This window comes from Cygnus atratus, chromosome 15, assembly GCF_013377495.2.
Source record: "Cygnus atratus isolate AKBS03 ecotype Queensland, Australia chromosome 15, CAtr_DNAZoo_HiC_assembly, whole genome shotgun sequence".
Taxonomy (NCBI): Eukaryota; Metazoa; Chordata; class Aves; order Anseriformes; family Anatidae; genus Cygnus; species Cygnus atratus.
In genome coordinates this window covers 6,743,675-6,759,695 of record NC_066376.1, presented here as the reverse complement: position 1 = coordinate 6,759,695, position 16,021 = coordinate 6,743,675, and the positions used below count along the sequence as shown (strand labels likewise).

The 16,021-nt window shown below is 42.9% G+C and overlaps 1 protein-coding gene across 1 annotated transcript in view; it reads left to right on the top strand.

Annotated features, from left to right (window-relative positions):
• Positions 1 to 16,021, top strand: part of FAM20C (FAM20C golgi associated secretory pathway kinase) — a 58,057-nt gene that overhangs the window by 29,854 nt on the left and 12,182 nt on the right. Inside the window, exons 5-6 of the mRNA XM_035548882.2 lie at positions 13,977 to 14,069; positions 15,709 to 15,824. Coding sequence (XP_035404775.1) covers positions 13,977 to 14,069; positions 15,709 to 15,824 — 209 coding nt within the window. The remainder of the gene's footprint in view (positions 1 to 13,976; positions 14,070 to 15,708; positions 15,825 to 16,021) is intronic.

Here is a 16,021-nt window from a genome sequence, read left to right as displayed (position 1 = left end):
TCCTCTGTTTTCCTCATTCAACCAATAAGCCAATTCAGTCCGAAAGTAGTCAGACTGTCTGTAACTAATCCTATAATACTTTCTTGACATTCATATTGCTGTCGAGCATTTCTGTCAATAAAGTCATTGCCTGTGAGCTGCATGGAAAACAGAGTGCCCAGGCAAAAAACACAGGTTTCGTTCTTATCAATATGTTGATAAAATGAAGATCTTCTCTCAGCTTTACTGGAATTTACTCAGGCATTTGATAATAGCAGCCTATTGGGCATGGCTAAGGAGGGAACTTCAGGGATCTATACTAAAACACGAGAAAATGGCCTGTGTATTCTTTTTTATCCAAGATCTGAGTCCTGGAAGTGTCAAACACACAGTATGTTTTGGACAGAGTTGAAATTCCAATATTAATTTCAGATGCTACTCCCTAGCCTTGCCTAATCCTACAATATCCGCCTTGATATTAGTAAGAGCTGTGGAAGATGTCATTGCCATTTTCAAACTAAATACTAAAAGCAAACGTTATGTTTTCTGTCCCCCACATTCAGGCATGGACAAGAAAGGGGTGTTTGCTGTCACAGCCGGCTCATTTGGTTATTCCCTTCAATCTGCATCTGGCCCACGCTCCACTGAAGCTAGTGAGGACTTTTCCCATGACTTTGCTGGCCTTTGGATTTGAGTATGGGCAGGTCGGGTCCCAGTTTAGGAACTGCCTCTGTTGTTTCCGATCCAGTTCACCTTGAAGTTAATGGGAGACCTTTCACTAAGTGGAAGGCAAGTTGGATCGGACCCAAAGAAAAAATACTTAGTGAGTACTTAAGGGATGAAAAAACGCAATTCAATGATTAACTCATGTAACCACTTTCCTCCACTGAATTCTTGTCCTCACAGTTCACAGTAAAAGGCAGGAAAACTGTGAAATACAAGTGTCCCTTGCTTTAGGAAAATCACTGTCCTCTCTTTGGAACCAGGCTCCCACAAAACTCCTGCAGGTTGTACACACATCTATCGCACTGTACAGGAGATAAGCTTCATATTTTGTAGACATTTAAACACAGTTAAAAATTCCAGGAGAAGTAGCCAGACATGAACATTTGGAGAAAAGCAGCTGCATGTCATAAATCAGGTCGATTTAAAAAAAAATGGCAAGTGTCATTTCACACAATGTTTTACTGCAGATCTTTCGCAGATCTTTCCTCCTCTCTCTTGTCTTTTGCTTTTCTCTTCTTCCTTGTGTCATTTTTCCTAATCTCTGCATTTATTATCAGCCCCTGCATGCTTTAGCACAATCTCCTCTTATCTTACTGAACAACCTGAGCATAGGTAAGCTTTTAGGTTTAAATTAGACAAAACTAATTTCTAAGTGTTGTTGCAAGGAGCACACTTGTTTCACATCGAACACGGGCTCAGCCAAGTGACGTCGGTGCAACGTGTCCCCTCCACATCCATGTAGACACACACACACACACACACACACACGCCCGTCCTGAGCTTCGCTTCAGGTCTGCGTGTGTGCGGTTGGGTGATCCACAGAGCGTGAATATTTCTCTGCACCTTGAGCATGGGAGTTCACTGAACTTGTTCCACTCGATGGGAGATATTTATATGAAACAGCAATTGCCCTGAGATGTGCTGCTGGGAGCAGCCAAGCCAGCGAGAAGCTTTTTCCCCTTGCAGTGGTGCTGAGCAGTTTCTCTACCACCCTTCTGCTCTTTATTCTTTCATGTAGGGTGTTTTTCAAAGGTTTCTATTTTTTTATTTCTTTATTTATATTTTTTTAATTAAAAGCAGGGTTAGGCCAATACTGAGCCCTTTTTAAATCCTGCATCTACTGCTCTTGTGACAGATGCTCCTCAAAACCTTCTCCTCCAGGTTTTCCCTAAAATGCTCTCCTTAGCTAGGATGAAACGAGGAGAGGGCTCATGGCTGCGTGGAGAGCAGGGCTGCTCTTGCTTCTCTCACCCCACTACAGCCTCCAGCAGCAGGGCCCATGCAGAGGCTGGGAGGTTAAAATTAAAATGCTCCTTCCCAGTGCAAAGGCAGAGGAGGGAAGAGATGCTAATACGGCTTGATTTTCCCCTGGGAGTAATGCAGTGACTCCCCGGGGGCTGCAGAGCGTTAACCCACCCTTTATCCAGACGCTTGCAAGCTAAAAGGGCCCTGATGTGTAATTTCCAATGTAATTCGTGACTCACGCAGTGCCTTTAATATGAAGCGTGGATTAGCGGTGGGGGTTTCCAGCCTGGAAGAGGAGAAGTGTAGAGGGAAAGTGAGATTTTTTTATAGTTCTGTAAGGCACAACTGGTCTGTGAAATGGCTACAAAAAAAGGGGCTCCCAACCCAGTGCCCTCTTACTCATGCAGTATATGGCCAACCAAGGCGGAGAAGAACCCAGTTAGCTTGAATGTGGACAGGGAACAAAGTGTTTGAGTTGGTGCTGAGATGGTCTGTGGAGTCTTGGAAAGCTGGGCATCCTCTGAGCGAGGCTGTTCCTTAGTGCTCGAGAGGTCCAGGAGTACCCTGGAGAATTTGGGTTTGTAAATCACGTTGGCAGCTGCCTGCGAGAAGGGAGCTACTTGAGAAATGCTCCAAATGGCAAGCCGGTGATGTCACCACATTCCCAAACATGTAATGCTTTGCAGTCCGGAATAACCAAGGTGGGACATGTGTCCATGAAGCATCTGTGAAACCAGCCTCAGAGAGCTGTTTTGGTTTTGCACTGGGATGGGGCTGGTGCCTGGGCACAGCCTGAGTCCGGTCCCATCACACCTGGGGGGACAACGAGCAGCAAAGTGCTGTTCTGTAACCCTTGTTTGGGCAAAATTCTTGTTGGGAAGAAAATACACCAAAAAAATGGAAGAAACACAATTAAAAAAAAAAAGGATGGTTACCCATGAACCACAGAAGTTACCCATGAACTGCAGAAGCAGCGTGGGGCAAAGAATAAGTCTGCCACTCTTCATGGAGATCACGGTCACCGACAGCTGGAGAAGTAAAGAGACAGGAGTAAAAATTAAAGAAAAGCGGGAGGTGGAGTAGTTTGCTTTATTAGAGCAATGAAATACCACACCATATCAAAGCAATTCCCATTTCTTTTGTAACCACAAAGTAGTCTGAAACAGGCAATTACATCTTTTTTCCAGCTCAGAGAGGCACGTCACCCTTTGCCACACATTAAGGAATGTTAATAGCAGCAGGAAGGAGTTCAGGGGTGCATGCGCTTTAGTGGGAAATCACACCTCCGAGGAATTAGAAGCACTCAGCCCCGGGGAGTGATTATCTTACAGTAACCACATGCCTGCTGTTCTCTGTGGCATAATTATTCGTGGGATTTGAGATTGAAACAAGCTGGACAAGCAAAACTTGAGGTTCCCTGGGGGAATAACCCCCTCTGCCCTGAGCCGGACTGGATACCAGCATCCTCGGGTGCTCCGTGCTGTTCTGACCCCGTGTCTCTGGGTTGGTGTCAGGCAGGAGAGCAGTGTTCAGCCCTGGAGATCCATAGCTGCTAACAGCTGGACAGTGCAACACTTGCTGTACAAATGAGAATTTGATGCTCTTTTTTATCTGTCAGTCCCCACGTGTAGACTCTGTCCTCCTAATGGGTTTTGACAATAACTATTTCTCTGCAAAGTCTTGGGCACCTCACTCAGTGTAATGGGATGTCCAGTAGTTCTCAACTGATTAACTTCGGATAAAAAGCCCGAAATATTTGGCTTTTGCATGGGTAGGTGAGGAGTGCCATAAGTTAGTTGTTTGGCGTCCTTGGGGAAATGTTGGGTCTGTTGTAGTGCTCTGCATGGGGCTGTTGCTTGGGTACTGAATGTCCTGAGGGCACAAGGTGACATCTGGGTGCCACCAAAGCCCATGGCCAAAGCTGATTTGTACTTTTGGTGGAACCACATGTTTTTTTCCCAAAGTAGTTGTTGTCATGGGTGGAATAGGAAAAAGGAAAAAAAAAAACACTAAGTGTGGAATTGGATGGGGTGAGCAGCCAGAGCTGCTGCTGGGATCCCGTGCTCATCACTGCCTTGTTCTTGCAAAGTGCTGAGCACAAAAGAGCTCCAAGGAAGTATTAAGTCTATGCTTGACTGTCAAGGACACACATAGTTCACTGAATATATGCGTGCCCAAAGTTAAGCATGTGCTTAATGAGGCTAGAGTGCTTTGCTTAGGGCAGAGCTGAATCCTTAATAGCTCCGTGTTTTGCAGCTTTTGCTGAAAAAATGGAGCTGATACTTCCCTGCTTCCTGCACTGTTTGGAGGACAGGCTTACTAATATTCATGATTCTTGGACTGATGGGAAGGAAAGTAATGAATAAAAAGGAAGACAATATGTATCAATACATCAGGTTCACAGTAATTAATTTTTGAATGTATTTTGAACTGGTACTTACCGTGAAGCTTGGAATTTCAATGGCATATACATCACATACAGCAAAAAGAAAAAAATCCAGCAAGCCGAAAGAAATTTGAGCTCTTGGTGCTTCTGATACATTTAATGTTGTTGTTCCTTCAAATCCCTACCTCTAATGACCCCAGACATATTAAATAACATTCTCAGGGCTGAAGAAATGCTTCAGACTTCTAATTTTACACCAGTTTTTCATCCTGCACTCTAAGAATGTTATATATTGAAAATCCTTCTCTGCAGAAAGCACTCTGTAGGCTTTTTCCTGAAGACAGGCTGCTGGTACCTGGGCTCACACTGAGTGCTGTTTGCACTGCCTGGTTTTTCAAAAATAGTTTTTGCAGCTGGATCATTTTTCAGGTTTGCAATTTATGGCTAGCAGGCAGTGTACAACTGAGCCTTAGAGGGATAAATCAAGGGGAAAGATGACAGATTTCATGGCCTTGGTGCGGCAAAAATGCTCACACCACTTGCCCAAGAGCACAAAGACTAAGAGGCCAAGAGCAGAAAGGCTAGCATAGGGGCGGAAAATAGCGATGATGATCTAGTTTCTTAATGAAGATACCTTAAAGAACAGCACAAAATATCATTATAGCATCTCATTAATGATATCTCCTGCTTACTTAATTGCTATGAGCCTTTTTTTCTCCCTGCTGTGGCAACAGCATTGACCATATTAACGTTGGTACTGGGAACTGTTCTGTAGTGCTGTCAAGTACCTCTTAATCTTCCAACTCCTGTATGTCGAGGCGGGTTTCTGTCTCAGAGATGAATCAAACCTTATTTCTGTGTTGAGGATTTTTTTTTATCTGCAAAGTAAATTAGTGACAGGAGCTTCCCAGAGCTTGCTGTTCTCTTCATACCATGACTCATTTGTTTTTCTGTACAAGCGTTTTCTGGATGGTAGGAAAAAATTCCTGGCCAACACACGCTGCCACTTAGCCACTGAAGCATCAGCATTTGTTTGTTCCATCTCCCAAATCCCCTGTCCCCATCAGCATCCCAAAAAAGGCAGAGGAAGGAGAATTTGCAACAAGTCCCACATTTGCACACCTGCAGTTTCTGCTCGTGTTGTCTCCTGTGCCATCAGTGGACCAGTGTGGATTATATACCTCCCGCTGAGCAACCCGCGCAGACAGTAGGCTTCTGTAAAGCAAGGCATGGAGACCTGAGCTTCTCATTTTGGAAATACACATTTCAATCCCCACTACTGGTCCCGAAACAGCCCTGCATATTGTTCTGTACATCAGAAGCAGCTTTGTACACAGCTTCCAGAAGCAGCTGTGAAAAATGTTGGGGTAGATCTTTACTTACCCCATTGTTCAGTGGCGCTGCATTTCATTAATAACCGAGATCAGACTCTGTCCCATAAAATGAAATGAGCTGGAAAAACTCATCTTGTTTTAAGTCTTTTAAACTCTAATGCTTTTTAACACTGTGTCTGCCTCTTAACTTTGAGATATCTTGGGGAGGGGGTGGTGGTAAAAGGGAAATAGAAGCAGATATTGCAAAGAATGATTTATAAAGAATACCCGTCTGATCACGTTGTGTCCAGTACCCTGACAAGAGGTATAAGATATTCATATATGTGTGGGACTATGCATGAAGTACACTTCTGTGCATGCACTTACATGCATCTATCTGGAGCTTGGTAGTGCTGGAGTTCTGCTCTCTCATTGCGTATGGCTTATCTACTTTGTAACAGCATTTCATTTTGCTTTCTTTTCAGCCGTCTTCTAACTAATAATAATAATAATAATAATAATAATAATATTAGCAATAGACCCATGACTCTGATATCTGCCCCACACCAGCTCTCTTTAGCTGAGATCCCTGGAAGGGGAAGGGGACTGCTGGCTGTCGCACCAAAATGTGCGGGTGGGGAGACGTCCTGACAAATATGCTTACACTAATAATATTTTTCCATTTGCTTTTCCCATGATGACAGGCAGCTACTTACTAGGCAGGGCTGGAAGTCATGTTCTGAATTGCTGAAGGAAATGTTCCCAGTTGATCAAACTCTATGTGTTTTTTATACTGATCAAAGATTCTCTGCATGTCTTATATATCTGAAAGCACAGAAGAATGAATGAAGAAAACACAGTTATTCTTCTGTGCTGGTAGACAATGAAATGATGATTGGTGAGATTATGCCTTGACTCTACTGTCAGCACAATGTCAGTAAAGGCAACGGTATAGAGAGGGAGCATTTTGAGATATTAATACCAAATCCAGATCACTAGAAGGAACAGAAAAGCCCCAAGGTGGAGGAAAAAGTCTGTTTTTATTATTATTATTTTATTTTGGTGGAGAATAAAATGAATCTTTCAAATTCTTGTATCCTGTTAGTTACTCTGATTATTCATCCCTTCATATCCTACCTGCTTGTGTAGTCAGGAGTGGTAACTTGTGTTATGCTCAGGTGAAAATCTGCTTTTATATATAGTAGTGGTATATTTTTGTGCATGGGATGGCAGGAACCTTTCACTCTTGATGCTTTGAGCCAGGGACTAGTTCTGCAAAGTCTTTTCCCAAATGCCCTGATTTGTGCTGAGGAATCAGAAGTTATTTCGTTGTCTCCTAGAAACAGTGCTGTTTTTGAGGGGAAAGGCTAAAGTAAATATTTCAAGGCTTTGGGTTGGGGGGAATTGCAATGAATTAAAAATAAATGAATGGTGCTTAGTAACAAGGGGCCTCTGAGCAGAGGAATCTGCAGTCTGAAGGCATTAAGGCTTAATTCCCGGGTCTTGGCTTAAGGGTGCTCTTTTCAGGAATGGGAGCCAGTTATTCTGGTAAATCTATTGCGTGTATCCCTTCCTCGGAAAGACGCACAGACCAGCTGCAGCAAGTCTTACTGGGATGGCTGTGCCTCGATCATGGAGCGAGGAGGAAAGCTGAAGATGGAAATTTGCAGAAGACTGAGGCCAGCATGTCGCAACAAGGAGGAGAGGGCTGTAGCCAGGGAATTGGGGAAGGATGTTTTGAAGATCATCTTATAGCAATGTCTGTCAAGAATGGTTTAGGTCCAGCTGATCTTGGCCTGGGGCCAAGGGATGAGCTAGGTGACCTGAGACTTTTTTCTTTGACTCTGCAAGTGGAAGTGGAAAAAAAAACCACCTTAATATACTGTTTTCCCTGTGGATTTTCTCTCCCTCTTCTTCTTCCCTCCCAGTACCCTCTTGTGCCAGGTAACAAGATAGTCATATATCCAAATGCACTTTCTGAAGCTTATTGTCATGCACTGTATCAGAAGTTTGTGATTTATATGACGCTCACTGGTCCTTGAGCATGTGCAGTTGTTAAGCTCTCCTCGTCTTCTCAGGAGAAAAGCCCTCCAGGGCTGGCATGCAATAGCATGATCTCGGTATTTATCCTTTTGGCGGTTTGCTAATTATTCCTATTCCTAGCACATCCCTGTGCGAATTTCTGTCTTTCTGCCACAGTAAATATTCTCTCATTTTTCTAGCTGCAGAGCTGCTAGTTAAGCAGGAGAAGCCTGAATATCCTGCAGAGGCCCATATTGTCATTTGGATGATAGCAAAGAAACCAGCCAAACATCTTTTCTGTACCACTTAAATTGCATGTCTTTGCATTCCTGGATTGGACACTCATTTTCTGGACCATATTCTGCTCGTGTAAACAGCTCATATCGTTCCTGGGGGTGCTCTTTGTAGCAGAGCACTTTGATAAAGCCAAAGTCATCAGCTGCCAAGACTCCATAAGGAGTCGGAAATAGGCACCAGATATCTTTGCTACTGTAGATGTAGCTGCATTAGCAGTATCATTTATCTTCGTAAGGACTTACTAAGCCACTAAAATGTATTATAAAATTAAGGGCATTTTTTCCACCTGTTCTAACCAGTGCCAAATGCACAGAAAGCTCTACCCGGTGATAGGATTCTGCATGCAAAACCTGAGTGCACTCCTAAGGACAGCAGCTGCCTCAGAGACAAGGTTTTGTTTTTCTTTTCTTCTTTTTTTTTTTCCCTTTTTTTTTTCCATGGGCTGCCTCCTTCAGTTACAATAATACACTTTAGATTATCTCAGGGCACTCTGGATCCCAGTGCTGCACAATCCAATTTGACATAAGGGTTGCAGAGGGGGGAGAAAATCTTGCAAGCAGACACCGGACTTTCAGTCTGCGTCTTCCGCAAGTACAAAGAAGTTCATAGGCTGGGGAAATTTCCTGCCTGTCTGTGCTGGGAGAAAGGCTTTCTGCTCTTGAGCTGTGGTTTGGTCGCTTGCCGGAGTAAAAGCAACCCCAAAGCCCCAGCGTGGGGCTTCTGAATGCGAGAGGTCCCCACATCCCTCCCAGGCTGCAAAATAATTGAAACAGCAGCTAACTGCTGAGTGGCCCCTTTTGGTCTTGTGTTAACTGTATTTTATCATTTAGATAACACTGTATTTTAACTGTTATGTTCACAACTTGGCTCCAGTGCAGGTATTTAAGCACCTTAAACACTCCACAGGAACAGAGAACAGTAGTAGCAGAGGCAAGCTGCTTTCCGAAGGAGAAGAAGAGCAACCTATAGCTGTGGGTAGCCCCAGATAATCTCCAGTTATCTGTTCCCATGGCCAAATTAGTCTCTTACCAACGTTAGTCATGTGCTTGCTCATGCACTTGCCATGCCACCTTAGCCAGTGACATCTCTTGCTGATTTTGCTGCTGCCAAATTCCCCAGCTGGAGAGGGTCAGGTTCTCCACCTCCGAAATGGTCCAACCCAAGCAGGCCTGTCGCTGCCGTGGAGATGTGATCCGTAATCATCCCTAATCCCTTTGGCTGATTCCCCTGATTACGTGTGGGAGCAGGAGTGCAGCCTAGTTAAGAGGAGCTGTTTTCAGATCATCAGCATGTCCTTTGATTAGCGAAGGTGCATGCATTCGAGACGAAGGTGTCCTGAAATGGCTCTGGGCCACGGCACAGAAAGGCAGCATGTGTCTGTCAGGATAAAGCTTGAATCACATTGGGCTGTTTGCCCTATTTTCTAGCTTTTTGGCTGCTGCATAGATAATAGGACCCCTCCAGTGCAGAGGAAGCTTGGCATCGAGGCAGGATTCTTTCGAGTAATACATGGCCCTGGTGGGTACTAATCCTGGTAATTTAGGCAGGTGCATGCGAGGAATTCTGGAAACTAAATAGAGATTTCCATGTTAAAGGTTTCATAACGATGCTTTCTGAAATGCTAGAGAGCCTGCAGTCCCAGTGTGCTGATGTGGTTCATGAAAAAAATAAACGAGGAATTAATAATATTTGGTTTTGGCAGTGAAGTAATTGGGCAAAAAATACTTAAAGAAACATTTAAGAAAGACAAACAAACAAACAAAAACCTTGAAGCTTTGCAATGATGCCTGCACACAAATCACTGTGTTGGTTTATCCAAATATGCCTGAGCACAGATCCAGGCCCCAGCCACGGTCAGAATGGAGCTGCCTCACCAGATTTACTCATGACTGGCTTCATTTATTGGAGGAGCTTTGTTGCTGCTGTTTGTGAGCATGCCTTGCTCTTTTAGCCACAGGATCAGATGACAGTTGCATCTCATCATGCAAATGTGTTCTTAGTCTGTTTAAAATCGTTCTTTATTTCCTGTATTTTCTCCGAGTTCTGCCATGGCTGGGAAATTTTCGTGGGCTTTGATTTCCCCTTAGTTCTTATTTCTCCCCTACTCGTGTTACCGGTGCTGATTTGTCTTTTCCTCATGCAGTAATTGGGCTGGTGCCACTGTGTAATTTTTAACTGTGTGCAGTATCAACAGACCTCCATCTGTCTTTCCTCCAGAGCTTCCCAGCCTGCCGTTATAAATATCTGCCAAATCCTCCTCCAAAGAGGATCACCAGATTCCAACTGTTTGCAAAATAAGAGCCGCTGCCAGGAATCCTCTCCCACCATCTGCAACCTGTGCAGGACCCGTGTCCTGTGTGTTGTGAGCTTTTATTGCTGCCACTAAGGAGCTCTGACCGTCATCTGTGATTTGTTGTCTGTCGGAAGCGTGCACTTCTGCGGAGGGTTGGGCGCGTTGGTCTGTTTGCTCAAATATCTCATTGCATGTGTCATTTTATTAGGCAATAACCTTCAATAACCATTGGGTAATAAAACCAAAATAACAGGGATTTTTTTATATATATATTGTTGTTGTTTTTTCCTTTAAAACATAGCTCTGATTTAAAACATGCTGTGGGCTGGATCAGTTCCATCGTTGTTTTATAAGGTATTTTAATTGACCTGGAATGGGCTCAGTGTACATGCTCCTTTTGCAGCCTTTTTCTTAGAGACTGAAGGTGTTACAGTGCTCTGAAGCCGGTGTAACCGATAGGACTTGCTCACTGCCCACCTGTGTTACCGAGAGCAGAGTTTGATTTCATAGAATCATAGAATTTCCCATCTCTTTATATTTGCACATCAGAATAGAAGATCATTAGAAGAATTAGCACCAAAACAGGTGATGCACTGATAAGACTACACACACTAAAATCTATCAGGTTTTCTAATATGATAAAATCATGTATAAGTTTATTTGTATAACTCAAAAATAAATATTATGATGTAGGTGCCCTTTTAACACCGTGAAAGCCATTCTCATAATGGTCCACCGTGAAAGTCATTCTCATAATGAATCAATTGATTCCATTGATTCAGTGCTGTGTTAGTCTCATGCGGCTTTTAAAATTCGGTTGTGTACCCTAGGCTATGATTGTCACACGTGTTAGCATCTGCTGGTGGTATGGTAGCCTGCTCTGGCTGAGGAGCTACCAACAAATCTCTTTAGGTGCTGCTACAGACGTCAAATTAATGATCATTTTTCTTTGAATAAAACCGGTGCTAGCTAAGGTCAGATCCAAGGAGCAAGGTTCCAGTTCTCTCAAGTGGGATATTGGAATATGTCATCAGAAAGGGTTTTTCAAGGTTATTTCAGGAGAGGATTTCACTTTAGGACCTTGTACATAGTAGTTCTGCAGAGCTTTGCAAAGGAACTTAAAAGGCGACTTGGAGCTGAAAAATACTCCTCCTAGCCTGCATTCAGAAGAACCCAGTATTTCCCAGAGACACCAAAGCGGGTGCCGTGCTTGCCTGTCGAGGGCATGGAGCACAGCAACTGGGACTGGAGGCTGTTCTTCTGTAGATAATTAAAGAGAAACACCTGGAGCAGTGAAGGAATTTAGAAGTTTGTTTCATGATCTATAGCCAGGTTGAAAAAATACTGGTATTTCCACTGTTTAGATTGCACTGTGGATTTGGTGTCCATTTTTGAAGGTTTTAGGGCAACCAAGTTCACGATTTCTAGAAGGGTGCGCCACCATTTAATAATACATTATGACAGGAGAGAAATATGTACAAACAAGTCGAAGCCTGCAGGAGAACTGTACTTATTCCCAAATGAATAATATCCCCAGCCATTGCCGGGGGTGGCAGGGAACAAATAGGAAGTGAAATTAGAGAGACCAGACCATCCCAGCGGTGATGTACTGGCTGCCCGGCGTGTCGAGCCGTCACAGGGCCGTGGGGAGAGCTGTGCGCTCAAGATAGAGATCGACCCTTTCTTTAAGTCTGATTTTCTGAAGCGAGATTTTCTTGTAAAGGAACAGCCACGATTCATTTAAAGTCTTTGGGAGATAAAAAGCAGATGGCATTGATTAGCTAATTAATAATATTTTCTGCAGCTTGTCGGCAGTGCTGGTATGTGTAAAGTTTGGAAAAGCTTGGTATGAGTCTTTTTTTCTTTGATTTGTTGAAGAAATTGACTCTTTTAAAATCTGGAATGGAGGGGAAGTTATATACAGATGGGTAATTTTCCCAACAGAAATATCTTAAACTTTGAATTTATAATCAGGGCTCATTTCTTAACTTTTGAGGGGAATGTGCACAACAAGGCTGCAGCTCTCCTAGCTCTTGTCCCAATTACACACTGCGCTGTGTGACTTGCCAAAGGCATCCGGCTCTCCTGTATTCCTCCTTGTTGGTGTAATCCTTCCCCCTTTGCAGTTATGATGAGACAATGCACGATATTATTTTTTTATTTTATTTTATGCCAGGCTTACTTTCAGCTTGTCTCTGGGTGAACCCTTGGCAGCCACAGTAGCCAAAGTGCTGATTTGATTTGCCCTGTAACATCTGTCAAGCATTGGCCAACTCCGTGACCACCAGAATGGTCCCTGCTGTTTTGGCTGGGGCAGAGAGGTTGGACACCTCTCTGACCTCCTGTAATACTGGACATGTCAAATACCTTGATGGTCTCTCTATGATGGCAATTGTTCAGCATTTAGGGTGAGATGGAGTACCTTGCTAAGAAAGAAATATAAAGAATAATGCCTGAGAAGGGATATCAGCTTTTCAAACCTGCTGGTGGCATAGCAAAATTTTCACATGACCAAAAACCACAAGACTCACCTGGTTTCTTCAGCGAGGTGGACATGGGGGACTCGGAGGCGTACCACTTCTGTCAGTCATCATGGTCTGGGTGGAAATGAGCGTGGCTAGATGCAGCCTTGGGTTCCCAGCGAGCCCTATAAGTGCACCTTGCTGCAAATTCTCTGCAGATCTGAGCTCTGCACCAGCACCACCCCAAAGCCTTTCATGTGACAAGGTCCTGGCGCAGAAGCTTTAATTTAATTGCCAGTGTGTAGCATAGGTGATGCACAAGCCGTCATCTGGCCACCTGTGACAGCTGGGAATGAGAAAGAGCTTTGGAAAAATATGTTTTCCTCTTCTGGGGAAGTGTCCTTCCTTGCAGATGCTGTATAGACCAGCTTTGCAGTCCTTATTTCATATTTAAGACTTAAGGGTACAATGCAGGTCTTGGTGGGGCCCAGACATTGTACTGGTGAACCGCCTGAGTTGTGCTCCATCCAAAAGCCACCAGGACTAGAAATTGCCTAAAATGAGACAGAAATTTGCTCCTGTTAATACAGAACTTTCTATTTTCTATGTAGTTGGGTGTTCAAGCTTGAGCCTTTCTATTTCCATCAGAATGACATTTTTTATTGTTTCTTAAAATGAAGAAACAACAAATTCTGCATCTTCTCTGGAGCACGGTCTTGTTAATGTTCTTTGAAACATGACATGTGTCATGGCCGTCAAACTGCAGTGGTCCCATTTCTTCTGAAATGAGAAAAACATGTCACTTTTGGCTCTAAGTAATACAAAGGGAGAGTCATATTTTAGATAGGAGCTACACGGCTGCCAAAGATGAAAGAAAAATGTTATTACTTTTGGAAATTTCATAATTACAGTTAATGATAATTTAATGAAATGACATTGTCTTCACCGCTATCACTAATGAAATGTTTGAGAGTGATAAAATAGATCTTGTTAAATAGAGCGAGAGCCTTGAGTAGAATAGCTTTTCGACAGCAGCCTCCATGCACAAGTCGTGGAATACTGTTTTTTGTTAGAGTAGTTTAAAACAGAAGTTAAAATGAAGGCTACATTGCAAATAATGCTCACAAGAAGTATTTAAAGGCCTTCCATTAAGCAAACAATACTGAACTCCTGAATAACGTGCTGATGACTGAGTACTGCTCCTTAGAAATGTTAACCCTTCATTAAAACACTTTCCTTGTTTTTCTTTGCAGACAAACCAGAGAACAAGAAACGCCGCCTGACTTTTTTTATTTCTCAGACTATGAAAGACATAATGCAGAAATAGCAGCATTTCATTTGGACAGGCAAGTAAAATGGATTTGCATTAAAAGAAAAAGTGGAAATATTGTGATAAGTTTCTGCACTTTGCCCGGCTCTGTAACCGAATTACTTTTAAAAAAAGGGGAAGATGGAACAAAGGTTGGCCAACACCATGAATAATAGAAACAGAAGATATGAAACAGTAGATTAATAATTAGGAAGTGCGACTTACTCTGGGAATGAGAAACCTGGCAGTAAGTAATTCTCAAAAAGAAAGAGAAATGATATTGAAGGGAAGCTGAGAAATGAATTTCCCCTGTGATCATGAAGTGCATACGGAGAGGACCCGTCTCCTGGGGAATAGGCAGCACAAGTACGACAGGAATCTGGCTCACCCCAATTAGCTCCAGGGCACACAAATCCAAGTGCGGGGATTCGTGTGTGTTCAGAGAGGAATAATTGCAGTGGAAAGGGAACTCTGGTTTCACAGCCAACAGTTGGGGCTCTCCTGTGTCAGGAGCATATGCAGACCACAAGATAGTAGGAGGGAGAAGACACTGATGTTCATCCCATGTTCCTGTTAGCTAAAAATGTGCCTCCAGCAGAGGTAGAGCAGAGTCTGTTGGATAGTCCAAGACTGGAAATGGACTGGGGCCTGCCCAGATTAGAAGCAGGAATTAATTCATGAGGACCTATTAATTGTAGGGCTAGAAACCATGGCATTTCGGGCATTTCACAGACTGACTTAGAACTGAACTGGACACTCTGAAGTGCTAAGAAACATCCTTCCAAAAGCTTCAAGTTTTGGGCCACAAATTCTTTGAGGGTACATGTAGTATTGGTGCCTTCTGGTTTGATGGTCAGGATGAGGGAACCTGTCAGCAGGTCACATCCTTAAAAAATCTTCTGTATTTTATTGTTGTTGACCTTAGTGTTGATTCCCTCTGTTTCATATTTTATATTGCCATTTTAAGCAGATGGTGCTGTAGGAAAAAACATTAATGGAGTTCCTGCAGGGAGGTACGTTAAATATCCACATGCTAAGCAGAAAAAGCAGTGTAGAAAATCTTAACAAAAGCTGGTGAGTTTGGGATTGAAAAAGGGTCTTTACCCAGCCTTTGCCCCTGGGAAAATTTTTAGTCTTGGAGAGGTTGATTAGGTTGATATAAGGGTATTTAAACAGGGAGGAGTGGAAGCAAATAAATCAAACAAGTACTAAGACTGTCAGGAAAAAAAAAAAGAGTACTAGTTTTTAAATCTATTAGATGGTGTTTATGGAAGAAAGAGGCTGAAATCCCATTCCTCAAGTCACTTAAAAATTGATGAGCAAAATGCTTGTTTTAACAATCCTGAATTGGCACAAGCTCAAAACCAAGTCTCTGCTGTCTCTTATTTGTGGAATTTTATGTCACTTGCTTTTTTTTCATGGAACAGTGTGTCCCCATCCTCTTCTGTATGTTGAGTCTGCTTCATCCTATGTAGGCAAGTCAGAGCTGATCATATTCAGGATGTATTTTTTAGCATATTATCAGAAGGATTATCCAGTTTAAAGTTGATGGGCTTTTTATTCCTTAAAGGCCACAGATAAATGTGCCTTCAGAGTGTAATGAACCTTCCTAAAACCTATCACTATCATTATAATTTGATCCTTTACATAAACTGCCTCTTCTCTCTTTCTCCCAGGATCCTGGATTTCCGTCGCGTTCCACCAGTTGCAGGTAGACTGGTTAACATGACAAGAGAAATACGAGATGTTACTCGCGACAAGAAACTGTGGAGAACGTTTTTCATCTCACCAGGTAGTCTTGGAAATAGCACTGTATTCTTTCTATCCTGCTGAACACGTACTTAAGGGAACGATGCGTAGATTGCTTAATTGCTCAGATATTTCTAATAGAACTGTCTTCTAGACCTTTGAATAAAAATAAATGTGGAGACAGAGCCTACAAAGAAGACTTTATTGTTTTGAATTGAGTGCCTTTCCCCTTGACAAATT